Source organism: Rhea americana, unplaced genomic scaffold (assembly GCF_003343005.1).
Source record: "Rhea americana isolate MKP2758 unplaced genomic scaffold, rheAme1 scaffold_293, whole genome shotgun sequence".
In the NCBI taxonomy this organism is placed as follows: Eukaryota; Metazoa; Chordata; class Aves; order Rheiformes; family Rheidae; genus Rhea; species Rhea americana.
In genome coordinates, this window is record NW_028186416.1 from 282,588 (window position 1) to 302,829 (window position 20,242).

The window sequence follows — 20,242 nt, forward strand, 5'->3', positions numbered from 1 at the left end:
GGCAGCCACGCGCAGCCCTTCACGCGCGCAGGTTAAGGAACGACAACGCCTGCGGACGCCACCGTTTGGTAATGGTTTAATGCAAACTCCCCTGGTTGAAACTGTACATCTCGTGTGAAATACCAGAGCGCAGGAGACCCCGAACTAACTCCAGTCACCGCACGGAGCAGAGAAAAAAAACACAACGAAATGAGCTGAAAAATATGCTGAATAAATACATACACCTTTTCAACATCTTCTCAGTTATTGGCCTCCGAAGTCTCTTCCTTTGGTAACAGCATGTGAGTAATTTGATCGGGATGGCAGTAACAAAAATTGTTAGTTAGACAATTTTTTACTTTTCAGTCTGATTGTCTYTGCTTGGATTTTTCTCCCTTTGGTGTGCATGAGTGTGTAGCATTCAAACAGACCTAAAAAGCACATGGAAAGCAGCAGAAAAGGGTCTGTGTCACTTTCCAGTCCGTTCAAACTAAGATTCTCTGTCCAACCATACATGCCTAAAGCTGTGAGCAATTCTGCCAGTGTTAATGTGCCCAGTACTAGACGAAGTGTCTATAACTGACAATTAAATTAGATGGTAGAGTTTGGAAGCAGAGAGAAGTTAGATGAGGAAAGCTTTTTTTCTAAGAACAATTTCTGAAATTGATTCACTCCTTGTGAAATGTGCTAGTCTGGCAGACCCAGAAAATAGAAGTTTCTAGTAAGCAGATCACATAGACAATGACAGAAAAGGTTTCTCCTCGTTCTCCCTCTGATATGCATAAACCATGATTCTATCCTAGACGGATTTTTATACCCACCAGTTCACCATAATCTCACGACACTTTCTAATCACACACTTTTATCAGCCTCAACCCCACTGCAGAAGTGTCTACAGTGGAGTATTTTCTCTGAGAATTTCAAATAATGGAAATGCTGAAAATTTATCTCTAACTACCAGAGAACAGTTGTTTTACAGTGATGGCTCATTCAAGTTAGATGCAAAGAAAATTATCAAAAAGATCTCTAAAACAGGAATGAGGTCATCAAAACCACTGCGGCCTCTGGATTGTTATCAGATGAATCAGAACTTTTGACAAACTTGATAATGGGATAGAGCTGAGCTGATTCAGCAATAAAGCCCTCCTGGCAGATCTAGTTCTCAGCCTTCCCTTTCTTACATTTTATCTACACATACTGACCTGGTCTGAATTTGTCTTCTAGCTGCAATAATAGAAGATAGGGAGGCTATCTTCTTTTTTTTTTTTTTTTTTTTTTTTTTTTTTATCTCTTCAGCCTAATCTCAGAGGTAAAGTATAATAAGCATACCTTCCTTTAGCTAACCGAAAGCACCTAGGTGGCCACTGCTGCTGCTTTGAACTTTATGTTATTTTTCCAATGAATACAAAGAGGTAAGGAATCAGATGAATTTCAGGTTCTTGCTACTGAATTTCATCTGGTATTATATTTAACTGTTATGACTCCTGGAGCCAACTCCCTGACTGATTTTATATTTGGAATAGTGTCCAGAAATGATTCTCTAATGTCCATTCCTGTATATGCAGTGGATGGAAATGGGCTTCCAGCTACTTGGAGAGCTGGATTTCCAGTCCAAGAAAGCATTTCTGTAAAGCCAACCGAGAAGTGAAGTTTCAAGTAAATCACATTTCCAAGAAACAGTGGATGAGGAGAAGAATCAGAAATGAAGGCACAAAATCTCCTTCCAAATTCTACAGCAACGTTCCTAGATATTACCTGCAGTATCAGAGAGGGAGATCTTCCAGTAGTGGAGTCTTAAAATATCATTAAAAATCAATATCCAAATAGCTTTGATCAATGCCTTGGAGACTCTCAGTAGCATTCCCTGCTTCCACTCAAAATCAGCAGTGAGCGGGGCCAGGGAAAGATCCTTCTTGTGAAGCATGGCTCTAGGGGTCAAGAAAGGACACTGCGATATAACGGGTCCCTTTGGTGGTTGGAAGGCCTTCATGATAGTGCGTCAGGCGTCCTGGATGCATTAGGGTCCAGCCTTTCCGTGGAGCTCGAATGGAGCAATTGTAGCGCAGGAACCGGCAGCCTCCTCCCTGAGAGGAACAAAACAAGCGAGGCATTGGCTTGGTAAAAGCATGTCAGGGAAAGGATCTCTTCCATCTCCTAGAGGCCTTTCTGAAAGTGTGGAAAGGTGATCAGGGAATCTCTTGCCACGGTCATTAATTGCATTCCTTGGTGTGAAGACCCCAGATACAGATAAGGAAAGGGTCTACCAGAAGGCTGGTATCGCATGGTCTTGACACACCCACAAACACTTACCTCGTAGTCTATTCCAACTCGGTTCAGAGCAATGTTAATGGTAAAGGTGGAAGCATCATGATGAGGCATTAGAGAAGGCTGCTCATCAGGTTTGTAGCGAACTACAAAGGCTAGCTCAAACTGAGTCTGCAGGGGAGAAGAACAAAATACGCACATGTTACAGGGCTACTGTATTTCATAGCTACTGAGCTCCAGGCATGGTGTTACATTTAAAGTTATTTCACTGCTAAAAGAGGRGAGACACAGTAAGTCACGAGAATGTCCTCGCAAAACCGTGTATTTCCTGATGCATACTGCAGGGTCAGTTCYTCCATAATGGGAAACAGTATGCGTAGAGGTAGAGGAACCTAGGGGCCTTTCCTTTACGCAGTCGCAATAGTAGGAGGTGCCAAGGTATACCTACCTTRGTATAGTATCCTGGGTACAGTTTCTCTGTGATGGGTGCAATATAGTCCAGAAGAAACTTATACCACTCTCTTTCAAAGCCAATTTGGTTCATGTGGATGTCAATAGTTGGGACATTCTCATATCCCCCTTGTATTCTGCTGTCCTGAAATTGAATCATCACAATATCCATAAGGATGGGCACCTTTGACTTCAAGTACAAAAAGCACTTATTTCTGGTAATTACAAATAAGATAATGTTTATTCATCAGGAATTCCAAACATTAATTAAACTCACAAGGTAGACAATATTACCATCAGAAGGGCTGAACATTGGAGCTCCAGAGGATGCTACAGAGGACTCAGAAAAAACAATTCATGTACGAGAACATGTGCAAAATCACACAACTAATCAGGAGAAAAATTAGGACTACTGCCTCYAGTTTCATGGTTTAACCACTGGATCAAATGTCATCCTAGAGGAAACACTATTGCCACAAATACTCTTGGAAAACTGTACGACCTAGAAATCAAGAAGCTCCTGCTTCTTCTTACCGTATTGTCACCTGTGGACCACTGGCCATAATGTTCCATTTCTTCCACCAGCTCATCACATGCAGCCTCAGTGAATATGGGGAACCAGTAAACATCTGGGCAGGGCTGGAAAAAAGTGGACAGGTGAGAATGGCAGAAAAAAAGGCAGGTGCTTGAGAAAAAGGGAATTAAGCTAGATAGATAGTAGATAGGGTCAGATTAAGTAACTAAAATATTGAAGATAGAAATTTACCTTCCAATTCATGTGCCAACTTCTACTTAGAGACAGATGAACTGGTATTCTAAAAGAATGATTTGGCCCTAAAAATACTTTCAATGTCTTGTTTCCTCTCAATCTGGAAGATTTTGAGGTAGTGCTGAGCTGCTTAATTCCGAGAATGAGAATGGTGATAATACAAGCATCCTGATGCTAATCTCCCATTCTGATGGATAAGAGCAATGTTTTCTTACCACTTCCACCAATTTCCCTTTCAGAGCTGCTGTGTAGTTTTCATGGATGTACTTTTCTCTCCAGTCCTGCAGTTAAAAGATAAGCAAACTAGTGACCTTTKTACAGCCTGGCTACAGATGCAATGAAAGGCCAGGCACTGCAGCAGCAGTATTTCACAGGCTTTGGAGAGTTAGATGTCATTGTGAGTCAAATAAACACTCTCCTTTCAAATTTTGTGACTGTGCTCCTCATTCCACCTGAGAGACATCATACAACAAAGCTGGGACCTTTCTTATCAGTGAATCTGATCATCAGATCTTCAGATACCATACTGCTAGGCCTACTGAGCATGCCGATTATCTCACCTCAGGATTGCTGAATATTTGCCAGAGATCATTGTGGAGATGAGTTGTCTGATAATTCTCCAGAGAGAGTATGTGTCCAAACTGATGCCGATTTGTCAAGTACATGAAGACTCCCTGCAGGACAAAGGGAAACAATCAAGCTGTTGTTCTCAAGACTCACATTCCTGTGAGCCATTATGAAATATAAGCACTGGACAGTTCTCCAGTGATGATAGCTCTAAGCTGTCTATCTACCCATTCTTTCTCCCATGGGCCTTCACTTTAATTTCCACTCTGGAAAGGTTACAGCCAGAGCTWGCAATCCTGTGCCTGTCATCAGCCAGAAATGGAAGCAGGTGCCCTAAGATGAGATTCTTCCTTTTTTCTCCTGCTGTCCCCATTTAAAACAGTTTTGGAAAGATCCAAGGACAAAAATGTGATCTGCATTTAATGGTCCTTGGCTCTGTGTGGTTTCACAGCAAGACAGAAATCCCCACTGTTCCAAGACTGTATAGAMCCAAATAGTGCCAGTGTATCCCGTCCCATGGCCTGGCAGAGATGAATGCCTTGAAACCACTTTATCTTGTCACCTCCACCGTGGCATGTAGTCCTCCACTGCCAGCTGCTTTCTTCCCAACTGACCTGATTCCGAACATTGTGGCAGAAAGCCATGTCAGCATCCAACTTTCCGCTGTGGAAGAGATCTCCCTGGTCAAGCTCTGATCGCAGAGCATTGGCTTTAACCATGTAAGCACCACTGATATAGGGAACGTTCCAAAGTCCACTGAAATACAGAAGTAGGAGACTAAGACATGCAATAACAGTAAGAAAAAAAAGCAGTATTCAATGGCATGGCAGGCAGCACTGCAGTATCAGCCAGACTAGTCAAAATGAGCTAACTCAGATCAGTAGGGAGAAACTATACCAACAGGAATTGTCATTCCAGGAAAAAAAAAGTTATATTGCCAGAGTTTTTAAACAGCACAGATCCTAGTCTGCTGTGAAAGCAATTAATTGCTACTGTGTGTTTCTGTTAGGGACATAAATAATGGCTTGAGCCTCTTCCCAGAGGGATCAACATAATGCTTTTCCARTGATTTAAAATAATTGAACAAGCCAGAAGTGTATAAGCTAATTTCCAGCATTTATTGTGCATACAGTGACCTAAAAAAAAGGCTACTCAAGAATATAAATGAAACAACATTAATCTTTTGTGAATCTTTCATCCAAGGATCACCTACTGTTTTATGAAGACYATCTGATAAAGAAAGCTTTTATAGGACTTTAAGAATCACACTAACTATAATCTACAGGTGGGAAAACATAACATGAATAAAATTTTAGCAATTTCAGCTGTCAGAGCTCTCAACCCCTTACTTTGGTCATAGGGAAGTCTGCCTGAAGTACATACGGTCTCTGTATAGAGGAGAACACATAGAAGGTTCCAAGGGGAACAGACTTCTCCCTTTTTATACACAAGCATAGTTGTGTTTGATGATCATGTGCAGCAGCAAGCTTTATATTTAAGGGRTTCTATCAGTAAGAAACAATCTTTGTATACTCACACCCTCCGCCTTTGAACAATATCCACATAATCTTCTGAGCGGGCATAGTACCCATCAGGGCTCAGTGCTCCCCAGAAATTTGACCACAACTTCTCATGCCGACTTACCAGTGGGGCAATCACCAGCCTGTGAGCACAGAAGAAAAGGAAATTGCAAGACTGGATATTACTATAGGAATTAAAAAAAAAAAATTTACAAACCACAGAACTGTAAGAGTCAGATTCTCCCTCACTTACACAGCTGCTACTTCTACTAACCCTGGTGGAATAAAAGTCTTCTTAAGCAAGGGCAAATAATATCACAATCTTATATACATAACTGCATCCAGCAGCAGGTCTCCTAGAATCTGATTTGTTCTAGTTACTATATAAAGGCAAAGCTAGGGATGATTTGCATCCGTTGCCTAAAATTGAGGGATTGGCCACTACTATAAAAAAAGGACCAAGTAAGTGGCGTTTGCCGAACATTCCATCCCCAGAGTTCACCTAGTGCGTTACACATCTCACAGTGATAAAAGATCTCACCATATTCTCAACGTGAAACATGCTCAGTAAGGATTACACAGACCAAAGAACTCACTTGTTCTGTTCAATCAGGATCCTTAGAGTCTCTGTGTTCTTCAGAACAATGTCAGCATCCAAACTAAAGTAATAGTCACAGTCAGGATCCTTTCTGCACAAATCCCTATGGCCAGAGAGCAAAAATAGTCAGGTGAAATTTCTCCCAGGACAGAGTGAAAAAAAAAGGACAGAACAACAAGATTTCCTCACTGCCTGGCCTAAGGATCTTCTTTTAGGCATTCAGAGAAGTCAAAATTCAGTTAAACCTAACAACCCAGAGGGCTATCACAGTAAAAGCTCATCAGCTTCAGTAGCCAATAGCACACACAAAGATTTAGCCAACACCACATTAAGCCAACTTTGTTTTCCCAGCACAAATGGGTACCAGCGGGTACCCATTTACAGTCAGCCCAAATCCAGACTGGAGCTCAAACTTATTGCTCTTGATCACAGCAAGATACTCTGCTACCACCTGACTGAAAGAGGATAAATATCTGCTTAACCATGATGATTAAAAAAAAAGACTGCCTTAGCTTGCCTGGACACAAGCTGACTCTGGTAGCCGGCAAGTTTGGCCTCTTCACTTACATGCCCAAGTTACGTGCCTCAGCATTCTCCACCTCATCGTCTGGCCCAATCACTTTAACGGCAAGATATTCTTTGCCATGCTTCTCAACAAATGAATCCACCTGTTCCAGGTGATGTTGTTCCTATGCCAAAAGAAAAATAAGGAAAAATGGGTGACAGGAGCYCATCCCAGGCTGCTCAGCCTCCTGTTCTTGAGAACGCCAAACCAGGTGAGCAGCAGCTCTTTCCATCTCTACCTCTTTACTGATGGATGGACCTATTTTATAGGTGCCTTTGCAGATAGTACTGCAGTTACAGAGCCTGGCAATCCAGTCAAAGATTACAARGGTGATTAGGGTACAGTAGGAGGTAAGTATTTTCTTAGCATTTGCTAAGACCATGACAGGCCAACTTTACTTACACTGTTGTGAATGAAGAGCTGGATACGTTGTTTTGGATAATGGAGGTTACGAAGCCGTAAGAAGAACTGTGAGAGGAATGGAGTGGGTTGCTCGATGAAAATGCCAATCAGAATCAGAGGCAATGCATCATCCTACATTCAATGAGAAGCAGAGAGAGGTGGTGGCTCATGTACAACACTAGAAACACAGGGTACCATTTTAAAACCTGCCTTGAGTGCTTGGGATAGACAAAAGCTTTACCTTAAACCCTGTGAGGCTTCGCAGGCCTTCATCACACACAGTGCAGCCAGTCTCAAATGTCCATATTTGAGGAATGTAGTTTCCCAGGTAGTTCAGCTGCAGCTGCAAAAGGAAATTTGCCATGCTCCACCTACAGGGCAGGGGAGTTTTTTTGCCTCCACCCCTGGTGTGAGATCAGATTCCATCAGAACTTCATTTACTTTCTTACTGGACTAAAAAATCTGAAAAGCACAGCAGCCTGACAGTCTAAGAASAAGCTGATCTTGTAACAAGACCCATCTTGCTGCTATGGCCTTGGACCATGGATGCAGCAAAAGTCAGTATGTGGGAGGACAGTAGCCTGATACACTCAAGCACAAAAGGGCACTTTGCAACAAACTCATACCAAACCTTTCTCTCAGGGCTCCTGCTTACCTTGGTGGGTCCATTTCCATGAATCACCACAGGCAGAGTGTCGTACAACAAGTTTCTTGCTCTCACTTGTGCATTTTCAAATTTCAGAACAACCTCATCTGGAAATCACATTGCCATGACATTATCAGAAGGCTTTTATTAATAATTAGCAACACAATGCCTTGTTCCTACAAAACAATGGCTAGAAGATGAAAGCATGGACCCAGACAGCCATACAGAAGTAGTTTGAGGACTACAGACTATATCCAGAAAAGAGAGAAAATGTTCAGAATAGTAAACTTATTCAGGTTTAAGCTCCAGTCTTTCATTCTTATAATAAGCACAGGAGCCAAAAACTACATTGCCTTATCATTTTTTACCTGATTGAAATAAATAAGAGTTGAAGCAAGACAGTAAATGTAGAAAAGGTGGATCATATTAGCCAGACCTAGAGTAATCAGCTGTTCAGAAGCCTGGTCTGGGTCAGTGAGTACTCACTGCCGTGTCTGGTTGCATCTCAACCTCTATGTCATTCCAGACATCGTTCTGATGTGGAAAGAGAGGCAGGCCCTAGGCAGCGTTGTGTGTTATTACTTGCAGTGAAGTCCCTCCCAGTTTCAAACCCCAAGGCTAATACAATTTGACATGCTTGGAGTGGCAAGGTGTAAGATGGAAAACCTGACCTACATTCTCCCAAATGAAGACAGAATTACAGTCAGAACCTAGTTGGTTGCAGTGGAATAGTAAATAAATCTCAGGATGCTGGCAGAGACTTTTTACTGGGGCTTGTTTTTCAGGGACAGGAATTTCTGATATTTAATCCCTTCAACCACATCACAGCTTTATTTCTGGTGTCAGGTTTCAGTTGCATTCCAAGGAGAAATGGGCCTCTTCTTCCATCTCACCTAATGCTCCATTCAGGTTCTGGAAGATACGGCTTCTTTGGTCTAGGCTGATGTTGATACTTTCCTTTAGAAGAGTGAGATAAATAACATTAATTACAACACAAGCAGACACCCACTCTTTACATGTGACAGACTCTATGCTAATTAAAGATACATCACATTCTTGTAATCATTTTCATACTCTCCATGCCCTGAAGCCTAAAGAACTCCTAGTTAATCCTCATTTTCATTTGAATTTCAAACAATTCACTATTTCTAAAACAGTTTAAACATGTTATATTAGACAAAACTATATAAATAAACATTTCAAAGCTGCTCTGGGAGTGCCAACAATGCAGAAATATGTAGCATATTAATGAAGCACTCTTGCACCACAGTCATATAAAACCTGTGTATAATATGCAGGAATGCCAAGACAGCAAAAATAACTGCTTTGAAGGCAGTTTYTTGCCATCTATCCACAGGGCTAGAGTTACTCCAAATATTGCCCCAGGTGCCAGTGTCAAACCAGAACACAGCAAGAGTGTAAGGCCACCTCCCGTATGGGTAACTTATCTCCCTGCTGAGCAAGGGGGTTGGACTAGATGATCTCCAGAGGTCCCTTCCAACCTTACTGATTCTACGATTCTATGAAATGATAATCAGTGTTTGCTATCCGTATCTCTTTGGGAAAGCCAAASTTGCTGGAAACAAGATCTTGTGCAATCTCTGTTTTTATCCCCTGCTGCAAGTCACATTCTAACTAGATTTTTGTCACACAAAAAAACAAGCTCTGACTTAACAGAGCTCAGTGTCCCTCCAGGCGTCTATTAAGATTGATTACTGGAAAGGACAGCAGGGTGCTAACATCCGGTGTCTGAATGCCAAGTCAGTGGAATTACTCAGCCTCTGTGTGGCACAGGGCCAGAACTGCAGATGAGAATATTAAAGGAGCTGTTGATGTTAAAATATCACAAGCCACACTCAGCCTTGAGGAGGTAAAAAATTGCAAACTTTTTWAACTTTTTTTTTAAACTAAAAAACTTCTCTAACCAGTCTGAAGACATTTCCCTATTTTTAATGATTCCCCCTGAGTTTACTGTTACAATTTCACTTCTTAGTTCTCATGCATTTGTTGCATCCCTCACGAACAGCCCGCACTGTGTTACATGCAGCCGGGCAGGGATAACGGAAGTGGAATCACCCYGTGGGATGGATTAATGCATACCACAGTATGACACATGGTGTTGGAACATATGATGCTTCCAGGGCCCACTCCAGTCTTCAGTATGACGTTATGTGGTATGCTACACAGGCTAATGCAATTTTGAGGGTCAAGTCTGGGGGTGTTTGTTGAAGGCAGTGGCAGCCTCTTTGTTGCAGCAGGGCTACCTAATGTGATACCTATGATCCCTGTCCTGTGATACATCAGTAATTACAAAGCTGTGAACCTCTGTCCCTTGCATCACCTCAAATCTGCTCAGGCCTCATCTGCCCCTATACCTATAACGTACTTTAGTGCTAAGTGGTGTATCTCTTAAGTTAGTGCTGCAGTCTGCAGGGAAGTYTGGATTTCACATCCCCGGGAGGAGACTGATTGGTTCCATTAAATGGACAGCTTTAAACATCAAAACATATATATATTAGCATGAGTTTACAATGACACTTATTTTAAGATACTTGTGTTCCTAGTCAAATTTTAAGCCTACAGGTAAAAACTGCTAGTAACAGARCAAAAGGTGTGGTTGCTAGAATGCAAATTTGCCCAAGAGAAATAGATAATGGGAATACTAGTGGCCTCTTCCATGTAAGACCGCCAGAGCAGTCATTACAGGGCAACATACACAGTTAACTTCTTTTACTGTCAGGAGGGATGCTGCATGGAAACATCTCAGCCGCAACGCTTCTCAAACAATTCCTCCTAACACCAAAATTCAGGTACACTTACTCTTTTTTCTGGATCCAAGAATACAGTGGTATAAAAGAGCTGGTCACTGTCATCGTCTTTTCCCTTCCAGTCCTCCACAAGCTTGTTCAGGTTTGGAGCATAGCCTATGAAGCCTGYAGGTATAAGGATAAAGAGAAACACAATATTTCGATATAGACAACTCCAAAAGGAAAGTACTCACATATATACACACTCACTTCTTTCACACAAAATCTTATTCTACCCTGTGGTGCAGCAGAGACACATCAGCTTTCAGTGAAAGCATGTATAAATCTCCCTTCCCAGCATGGAATGACACTGGGATAGAACTGTTAATCTTCAGCGTCAGAAAAGCTCAGATATCCATCCCCTGAAAAATCAGTTTCACTGCAAATAGTTAGCAGGTTCCTTTCCTCTAGATGCGATTCACAGTTGTGACCCTTCCTGCAGGTAAAATGAGCACAGTTGGTCTCTCTCTCTCTCTCTCTCTCTCTCTCTCTCTTTCTCTCTTACCTCCAGAGCCCAGAAAGCGCTTTCCATCTCGCACCTGAGGGTACTTGGCTTCCAACTTTCTGTCAGGATAGATGTAGTTCTCTGCTGAGAAGACAACTTTGCTCTTGGCTTGTTTGAACTTCTTCAGCAGCTCTGTGGGGCCTGATGCAAAGAGCACATCATAGCTGGAGTAAAAAACAGACAAAGAAGGACAGAAATGAGTAGAATTAGGAAAACAGGTCAGTGAGAAAAGCAACTAGAAATGGAGTAATTTAGATTCCCCTCCTTTTCATTCTGCTTCAAAATATTCTATTTTTGTCATAATTACAACTAAAGTGCACTCTTATTCATAGAGTGAAARATGTTACTTAGAAATTAACAGGAAACACAGATGGATCTCAAGAATCCAGACAGCCCTTTGATTGTCTAAAAGCTGGATCAAACAGGTTTACACTGCCCCAAGTGAAGTCACTTTAAATATTTTTAAGCATTTCCACTGCTGGAGATTCCACAGTGTCTTGAGGCAGCCTATTCCTACGCTTAGATGTTCTTACTTTTAGAAAATTTTCACCAATAATGAAACCAAGTCTTCCAAGCTGAAAAACAGACTGATCTCACCTTGTTTTTCCACCCTTTGAAACTGTGAATCACYGATATCCTCACTCTTTGTGACTACCTTTCACTTGTCAGAAGAAAGATTTATTTTGGCACTCTTTTGTATCCATACTCCTTCTTTCTAGACTAAAAAAAACCCCACAGGTAATGCTTTTTACATCTTTTGGCATCTTGCCACTCTCCASAGAGCTCTCTGCAGTTCTTCAGAGGTAGGGACCTAGGCTGGAAACCAGTCCCTGGATACTGGACTCCAGTCATTGTCTCCTCAGTACTGAGCAGAACTGACTAATTCCCAGTGCTCCCAAAATGAAATCTGCATTCTTTGCAAGACATTTGCATACTTCAAACTAACTTGTGGTAAGTGAAAAAGTTGCTCATTCTAGAGATGRATCATTCCCTACCTTTTTAAATACACGTAGACAGAGAGCTGCAAAAGATGATCTCCCTGTCATGGCAGCTAGAGATACACACTTATATCCTAGCCTTGCTTGTTTCTGAGCACACTAAAAGGCATTGAGACTCTAACTCATCATTTTCCCTCTTCACATTTCTCTGGCCAACTAATTGTATTGCAGTCTGCCTCACAAATAATTCCACTGAAAAAAACCTGCCTAGATCCACAGAACTTGTCTGTCTGTTCTCTGGAGAAAGAGGCAGCCAAATTCCACCCTGGCAGAAACAGGTATAATGCTATCAACTTTATACAAGAGYTGGAATCAGCCCATTGTCGTCAAACCCTCCCAGCTGCCACGGATGCAGCTCACCCCAACRCTTAGGAGACTACTGAGAATTCAGAGGGAAAAAATGCAGGAGATCTGGACCCAACTTTCACAAGCAATTACTTCACAGTTATTTTCTTCTTMGTAAGAACCTGTCCAAACAGCCCTATAATTCAGTTCATGGCAAATTCTTTCAAATCCCTTACCTTTCTATGAAAAGGATGATCAAATCTTCCTTATCTGCATAATCCTTTAAAGCTGATTTCAAGAGACGGACCTTCTGCCCACCTCCTGCTGGCTTCTTATCATCTCCACCCTGCCACTCCTCATCCAGCCCCAGCACCTAAAGGAGACAGGCAAAAGGTCTGCTGAACAGGTCATTTTCCCAGTGAGATTTACAGAAAGGGATCAGAACTCATAGTCCTGATTACTTCCAGTGCAAATCATAACAACAACAAAAAATCTCAGGATGGAGGCACTAGCCATATATGCCAGTCTTTGAACTCTCCTCTGAGATGGAGAGTCAGAGTAACATACAGCAAAGTAAAAAAGCACTCTCAGCAAGAGTGACAAGAACTTCCCACTTCGTACCATTATGTCTCAGCAYTGCAGTGCAAATTTGTCTTGGGGCTCCCTTGAGCAGGAGCCATGGATCTGATCTCAAGCCACTATTGGGGATGGCATAAAAAAAGACTGCTGCAGAAATGCCAGCTGCCACTGTATCTCTCAGACAGCTGAAAGGGCACATCCTCTCCTGGGTTTTTGTTTCATTACTGTGTGGTTTTATCCAAGTCTTATCCATTCCACACTCATGGGAGTGCCCATTCCAAAATTCCCTTTCACCAACCGCTACTGAGGCTGTTGGCCATCACCTTGACTTTGTAGTTGAAGAACTGGGCTGATCTTCTGAAGCGTCTGAATCCCTCATTTTGCTTGGTGGCAACAGTAAGAACGAGCAGGTTTTCTGCTTGCAGGAGAAAGCAAAAGAGAGATATGATGAGCTTGCTTGTTTTCACAGCCCACTGTTCCGTATTTAACAAAGAGGCTTTATTATCAGACACTGAGCCAAAGTAGGAACTGTTATTCTTAAAGGTACTTGACAGATTTGACAAAGAGAGGTCATTAGGAGAAAAACTCATCCCTTGAGAAGTGACTTTCCCCATATCACACTTCAAGTTAGTCATGAAATCAGGAATAGAACCCAGGAGTCCCAATTTTCACTTGAAAAGCCACTGCTGTTCATGGACAGAGGTTATGTCTGCTTTGTGTAACATTGACAGCTGTCCATGTTCATTTTAAATCAGGTAAAGGAGGAAGTCAAGCCATRGAGCAACCACATTCTGCTAAGAAGCAAACACCTTCTCTAGACTGTACAATCTTAAGCAGTATAGGTGCTCTCACTGCCCACAAAGCTTCAGCTCAGGAAGAAAATCAGCTTCAAATTCCAGTTATTTGCTACCTAGATTACTGGCAACACCTACAGGAAAAAAAAAAAAAAGATAGTATGGAAGCAGACAGTGTTTTACTGGAGTAACTAAGTACCATACGGGACAGAACATCATAAAGACACCCAGAACTTTCAGTGTTTGACTGAAGAGCCCCAAACTAACTGCAGTGCAACTAAGGCTGTTCCTTTGCCTCGTACTTGTGCAGCAGAGATTAGAACCTGGTCCTTGGTAAAAAATGGGGAAAATATGAAATTTAATTGAGGTATGAGCTGGAAAAATAAAACACAATTTATTGAATGTTTTTCTTACCCTGCTAGTACAAGCTACAATACTTAAGTTTGAAGAAAATTAAACTTGAAGATAAAAAATAGAACTACTATAAAATGCCCATTTGGAAGCCACGTATTTARTGCAGTTGGCTTTCTGTCCCCATAGAGTTGCACTCAACACTGACCAGGTGTGAAGACCACCAAAATTAGGCTGAATGTTATTCTCATGTAGCCCTCTCTATTCATGTAGCCCTCCACGGCTGCTCCAATTTTCTACTGTGTTCCACAGGTGTTTTCCAGATTTTTCCATACATACACAATGTGAATTTACTTCTGCCATCGCTTTCATTAAGATTCCCTCCCCCCAATCTTGTCCCTAAAAAATGATACAGTTAAATCTTGAAGTTCTCTTTCAGAAGTTTCTCCAGGGTACCACTGGAATATGAATTTTACGTGGAGGCCCTGATTTCTCTTTTGCAATGATTAAATGCTCTACTTCATCTTAATACCTTTATTTCAGTAGGAATTTGTATAGGCTCTGGCAACACTGTGTTTAAATACAAATCCTGCCATCCAGTTGTGACACTGGAAAATACCAGGAATAACTGAAAGGACATTTTCTTGGCCTGAGTAGGCTCCACTTGGAACAATGAATTTTTCAATGGATGTACCAGATGTATCTTCCTAGTGTACCCAAACTGATACTCTGGGCATGTAGAGTCCAGATAGGCAGGATCTAGGAGCTGGAATCCTAGATAGACCTGACAAGGGTATCAAAAGTAAAACAAAAAGAGTAAGACTAGAAGTTAGGAAATAAGATGTTCCCAAAGACAAATCCTTTTCTGCATCAGAATAAACAGGATAAAGAAGGAGAGATTGAGAGAAGCTTGTAAAAGGTCAGAGATAACTGTATTTTGTTAGACATTCATGCAGACAGACAAAGGACTGACAAACAAAAGAATCTGAATCCTGTGTTAAGTTTAATTTCTGAAGGCAGATTTTTAGCTTCATGAAGTGCATTCCTAATCCAGCTCCTTCAGCACACTCCAGTTACTTGTGTCCTGTCTAGTCACAGGGTGCAAACAAATCAACAAAATATGAATGTCCTCAGGGAATATGTAAAAGCCATTAAAGTTTCTAGCCATATGATGGCATGCAGAAAACCATGGAAGCCTGACCAGGTGTCTCTAAGCTTACAGTTTCTGAGAAGGTGGAAATCATACTGCCAGGGAAGAGGGGGCAAACGTGGGCTTACCAGAGAGAAAAGACAAGTATCAACTACTACTACCTGAAAAGGGAGGAGAAAGCCTATGATAAGGATAATAAAAGAACAGAATGATGATAGTCTGGCTGCTACACAATTAGTTCAGCCTGAATTCTGAGGATTCTAAGGAATGATGTTAAATAAATCAGGAATTAATTTTCATGCCAGCACCTCAAGAAAGCAATGAACTGTTTATATGGTGTTTAATATGACTGCCAGAAGTTTGCTGGACCAGATGAGAGCGAAAGGCTCCAATGGATGAACAGGAAGTGGTGTCGTATTTCTAAGACTGAAAAGGTTTCACTGTGCAGCATGTGAACTCTCAGGAGCATGGCAAAGCCAGCACGGAGACAACAATCTCCCCCAGGCAGAATTCCTCCTTAAAGACTCCCTTCGCATTACTGATTTGCWGGGAGCTCAGTTTCTGTTCTGAGAAGTCTCTGCAGTAGCGAGAGTTTTCCATCCCAAGAGACACTCCTTCAGTCCAGTACTGGAAGTGCTGTGCTGAGCTGTGCTGCCTCAGCTCCTTCCCCTTTTTTCTTAACCCTTTTTTCTCTTTCTCAAAGTTCTTGCTGAAGACTGGCGCAGCTTATAGGCATTTCCAGAGACAGAGCAGTAAACTTTTCTAATATCTATTTTTTGGCTTCCATAGTAAATGAACCTTTTCATCTATTTTTTTAACTATTGTCTTCTTTYGCCACACTATCAATGTGCATGTAGGCATCTTTCTTCAGACACAAATCATACAAAACAGATTGGCAGCTTGGAGGCAGTGGAACTCTACCAGTTTACACCAGTTGAACACCTGACATACAACCTCCACCACAAAAGGATCTTTCTGATCAGGGCAAGACAACCAGTAGCACATGAAGGCATTTTTAAATCTTCAAAAGCAAGTTTATGCTTCCTAATCACCCACACCACGTTACTTTTCATATGTGGAAATGGTAGTTCATTTTGTTAAGCTGCCCCCCCTAGACATGCTGACTCCTTGGGTCCTGCTGACAATTAGAAATGTAAGAAATATATTTAATAATGGTATGACTGCAAAATACGAACACAGCGTGGTTCAGCAAAGCAAGTACTGTACTAGGGAGCTCGACTCTATTGCTAGCTCTGCTCTGCTGGTGGAAGTCAACCTTGCTAGCTCACAGATGATTCTGTACAGACAACGTATTAGTATAGAGACTTAACTGATATTAGCATCACAATGAAATGATTGAGCATGAGGGTTTTTTTAAGAAATTGGTAAGAAGTAGTGATGAGTCCAGTAACAAATATTAGTTATTTACTTCCGCCCTGACTCCACAGGGAAAGCTCACTTGCAGCTGCATTTCTGAACAAGGGATGAATTTATCCCTACGCTGTGCCTTGGGAAATATTATTGTGCGGCTTCCTGGTAAATAACATATAAGAAAATAACATTAATACTAAAAAATCAGTGCACAGTTTAGTAGTGGATAATATAATCTCTTCATTAAGCTTACATTTACCAAAGTTTTGAGTTTTTTTGTAATAATTTAATTAGAAGTATAAATAATTATGTTTAGAGCTTTTGCAGCAATCTGAAAGAACTTTTAAGAAAGATAGGTATCATTTTCTCATATTACATATCAGAAAGCTGAAACACAGAAAAAGTATCTTATTTTTTCTTACTGGAAGTGAGCAACTGAACTGGAAAATAATTGATTCCAAATTCCTTTTCCTAAGCAACACACCTCACTGTCTTTTCCCAAAGTGGGCCCCAAAAGTTTGTTAAAAGCATGAAAGATATGAGGTGCATAAGAAAGGCAGGATGGCACACAGAGGTGCATTTCTTACTCGTGTTTGTCTAACAGTTCTCTTACATGCAGAAATACTACTGCTTAGTTATGCCTAAAGAATTCCCCTTCCTACTCTTCAACAGACACATTTTAACTTATATTAAAGGTGATTATAAAAGCATCAAACTAGTTAAGAAAATACTATAAGTAACAAAACGAAACCCCCTCTTAATTGCTGCTTCTCTCATGAAGGCAGAAATAATTACCTAAACATCTAAGCAGAATGACAGCGTGCAAACCCTTTTGTCAATCTAGTTGATCTTTGKCAGCTTCCCTATTCCTCTGCTGTTCTACCAACTAAATTACTCTTGAGAGCAYAGGCCAGCCATACGTGTGAGGATAAAATAATGTTATCTTGGGAGCGCCGTGGCTCTCTGGGAGCAGCGTGCCAGCTTTGGGATCCAATGCGCTCTGATGCACCCTTGAGCAGTTAAACTCTTGAGCGGGTTAAGCTCAAAAGTGGCAAGGGCAGACCCAGGCGGGTCGTAGCCCGAGCGGCCGCCAGCCCTGCGTCGGGATGAAGTGGTGCCCGAGGCTCCCGCCGCCCCCCGCAGCCGCGAGTCCCCGCCGCGGACCCCCGTTACCTTCCTGCCCGCCGCCGCCGCCGCCCTCGGCCCCGAGCAGCGCCAGCACCGCGCAGGGCAGCGGCAGCAGCAGCAGCAGCGCCGGCGGCACCATGGAGGCCGCCGCTTCCCCGCCGGGAGCCGCCGCGGGAGCCGATTCGCACCGGGCGCGGCGCCGCTCCGCACGGACCCCACGGCCGCAGGAGGCTGCGGGGCTGCCGGCGCCTCTGCCACGCACCAGCCCCGCCCGGCGGGGGCGGGCGGCGGCCGCTCCTCCTCCTCCTCCTCCTCCTCCTCCTCCCGGCCCCGGCCTGGGCCCCGCGCGGGGCAGCGTCGCCCGTGGGCGCAGCCCGTGGCTCGGCCCTCACCTGCGGCGCGGGGCCTCGCTGCCGGCGGCTGTGCGGGCTGCAGCCCCGGCCCGGGGGCCCCGGGCACGGAGCCGCCTTCAGCAGCGGCTCCGGGCGGCCTTCGCGGCGCCGGGCTGCAGCCGGCCGGGGCGGTCCCGAAGCGCGGAGAGCAGAGAGAAACGCATCACCCACAGCCCCGCACAACGGAGGCCCCTACTAAATACTGCTTTCCACCCGTCATTGCACATTATGTGCTTCCCCGTGGAACACAAAATCTGCTGCAGTTTTGTTTCCTATACTGAGTGCTTTTCTTCAGCTACATATACTCTGTATCTATCACAACCATCCGTTTCTCCTCGTTGGACTGGGTTTGCTTGCTCTACCCTGGGTGACTTACATGTGCACATTTTGTACTTTTTTCTTTTTGCCTAACTTTAGTAAATAAGCAAAATAAAGCTATCTTACAAAATTGCACTACTTTTAAAAAATTKGGGGTTTATGGCCATTTTTATATTGCAGTAAAGGTATGAAGTAGATGCAGGGAAACACTTTAGAGCCTGCAGAACACCAGATGGGGAGCTGCTTTGGATATGTGCCTTATTTGAGGCCTAAAGCAAAATATTATTTCTACTTAAATAGACCACTTAATGAACTGGAGGTATGGAATACASAGCTGGAAACATACAGGAAGTGTCATTGTATGAACATCTGGATAGTYTACCCTCATTGCAGAATTCAGTTTGAATAAAAAGCTCGGCTGTGTAAGCTGAGGCTGAAGTCTACTATTTTCTGCCAGCAAACTACCTCTTGAATGCAGCAGAAATCACAGAAATTATATTTCATTTTTCAGGAAAAAAAGAAGGTAGGACCTCAAAACGTTAAGCACATGTGAGGAGAAAGAAGGGTCACACGTAACTATGTGTAGTATTTTCCATACTTCATATTAACATCCTCTCAAAGAACTACACTTTTTTATATGTTTGTTCAATGAGAATAAGCTCAAGTGCATACAAAGCACTTTTGTTTCCATTCCCTCTGCCCAAGACACGTATTCCCTTATAATTATCAAGCAATCAGAATAGCCTCACGCTCAAATGCTGTACCTGCAGGCAACAATCTCAGGGAACACTAGCTCTCTCTAAGATGATGATTTCAGGAAACTTCCTTTTTTCAAAGATGCCAGTTTCACTAAATAAAAAGAAATGAAAAAATAATTAAAAAAAAAAGATTATTTCATTTCAGATTTCTTCAGTACTTCCTAGACCAGGACAAGCTGCTGACAACTCTTTAGCAGCCTCTGTGATTTAAGYGGGGAGCCACAACAAACCAGCTCAGCCTCTCGCCTTCAAAACTCAGGCTGAGATTCAATCTGGAGTTTTACAAATTGCAAGTTTCTCATTTTAAGAGAGTTGCACCTCTCTGATCTAAAATGAAAGCTTTTTTTGCGCACTTAAACTCATGAATGCATCGTTGTTTATACTGCTTCCCTCAGACTGTCCCTATTTGGCGGCCGTTTGCATTCTGTAGCTTTGCCAACCCAGCCAGCGTATTCTCTTCCCACGTTTGCACGGCTTTGCGCGCGCTGCCTGGAGCTGGCCGCCTCTCGCAGCAGCTGCCAGTGCAGATGTTCCTGCGAGTACGTGCAACACGTGCTCCGAGCCGGGCGGCCGCTTCCCGAACGCTCCAGACGGGCGAAGCTTGGTTTTCAGAGCAGCCTCATGGCACGCCAACACCTGGGGGAAAACACCGGCTTTAGCGAAGGGTGCAAGGCACCAGATTTCACCCGTTTTCTCGCGCAGACCCCAGCGCGCCTCCCCCCCTAAGGAAAACCAAGCAGCTCCCTCAGAGGCGGCCGTAAGGAGGCCGGACGCGCGCAGCTCGCTGCGCACAGCCGTCGCGGGCTGCCTCCATCTTTGGCCCCCTTTCCCGCGCGGTTGGCGGGCCCCGGCCACCGGGGCGCTTCACCCCGCACCCCCCAGGCACAGCGTTTCGGCACGGGGGGGGGCAAACGTCCCCTCAGGGCCTGTCACAAGGTCCAGGAGGCCCCGGGCGGGGCGAGACCCGGGCGGCGGCGCCGCCTCACGCAGTTGGGGGGGGGAGGGAGGCGGCGCCGTCGCAAAGCGTCGCGGCGGCGGCGCGCGG

The 20,242-nt window shown here is 43.4% G+C and overlaps 2 protein-coding genes across 3 annotated transcripts in view; one reads left to right on the plus strand and one right to left on the minus strand.

Moving 5' to 3' along the window:
- Nucleotides 1-54: 54 nt before the first annotated feature.
- On the minus strand, nt 55-18,002 carry PLOD1 (procollagen-lysine,2-oxoglutarate 5-dioxygenase 1). Of its 2 annotated transcripts, none has more exons than XM_085309181.1 (19): nt 17,775-18,002; nt 13,259-13,350; nt 12,593-12,729; nt 11,074-11,237; nt 10,582-10,694; nt 8,655-8,718; nt 7,771-7,868; nt 7,357-7,458; nt 7,116-7,247; nt 6,716-6,837; nt 6,147-6,251; nt 5,568-5,693; nt 4,645-4,786; nt 4,024-4,137; nt 3,679-3,744; nt 3,229-3,333; nt 2,693-2,839; nt 2,290-2,415; nt 55-2,063 (listed from the first exon to the last, which is right to left on the minus strand). In XM_085309181.1, exons 1-19 carry the CDS (start codon nt 17,866-17,868, stop codon nt 1,908-1,910), a joined length of 2,205 nt encoding a protein of 734 aa, XP_085165307.1. In that variant the 5' UTR covers nt 17,869-18,002; the 3' UTR covers nt 55-1,907. The 2 variants fall into 2 exon arrangements, with proteins under 2 accessions (XP_085165307.1, XP_085165306.1); XM_085309180.1 differs by having other exon boundaries at nt 13,259-13,353.
- Nucleotides 18,003-18,671: 669 nt separating this feature from the next.
- The window catches only part of KIAA2013 (KIAA2013 ortholog), a 6,669-nt gene continuing 5,098 nt past the window's right edge, over nt 18,672-20,242 (plus strand). The window contains exons 1-2 of the mRNA XM_085309226.1: nt 18,672-18,758; nt 19,593-19,736. Of these exons, the coding sequence (XP_085165352.1) occupies nt 18,672-18,758; nt 19,593-19,736 (231 nt within the window). The remainder of the gene's footprint in view (nt 18,759-19,592; nt 19,737-20,242) is intronic.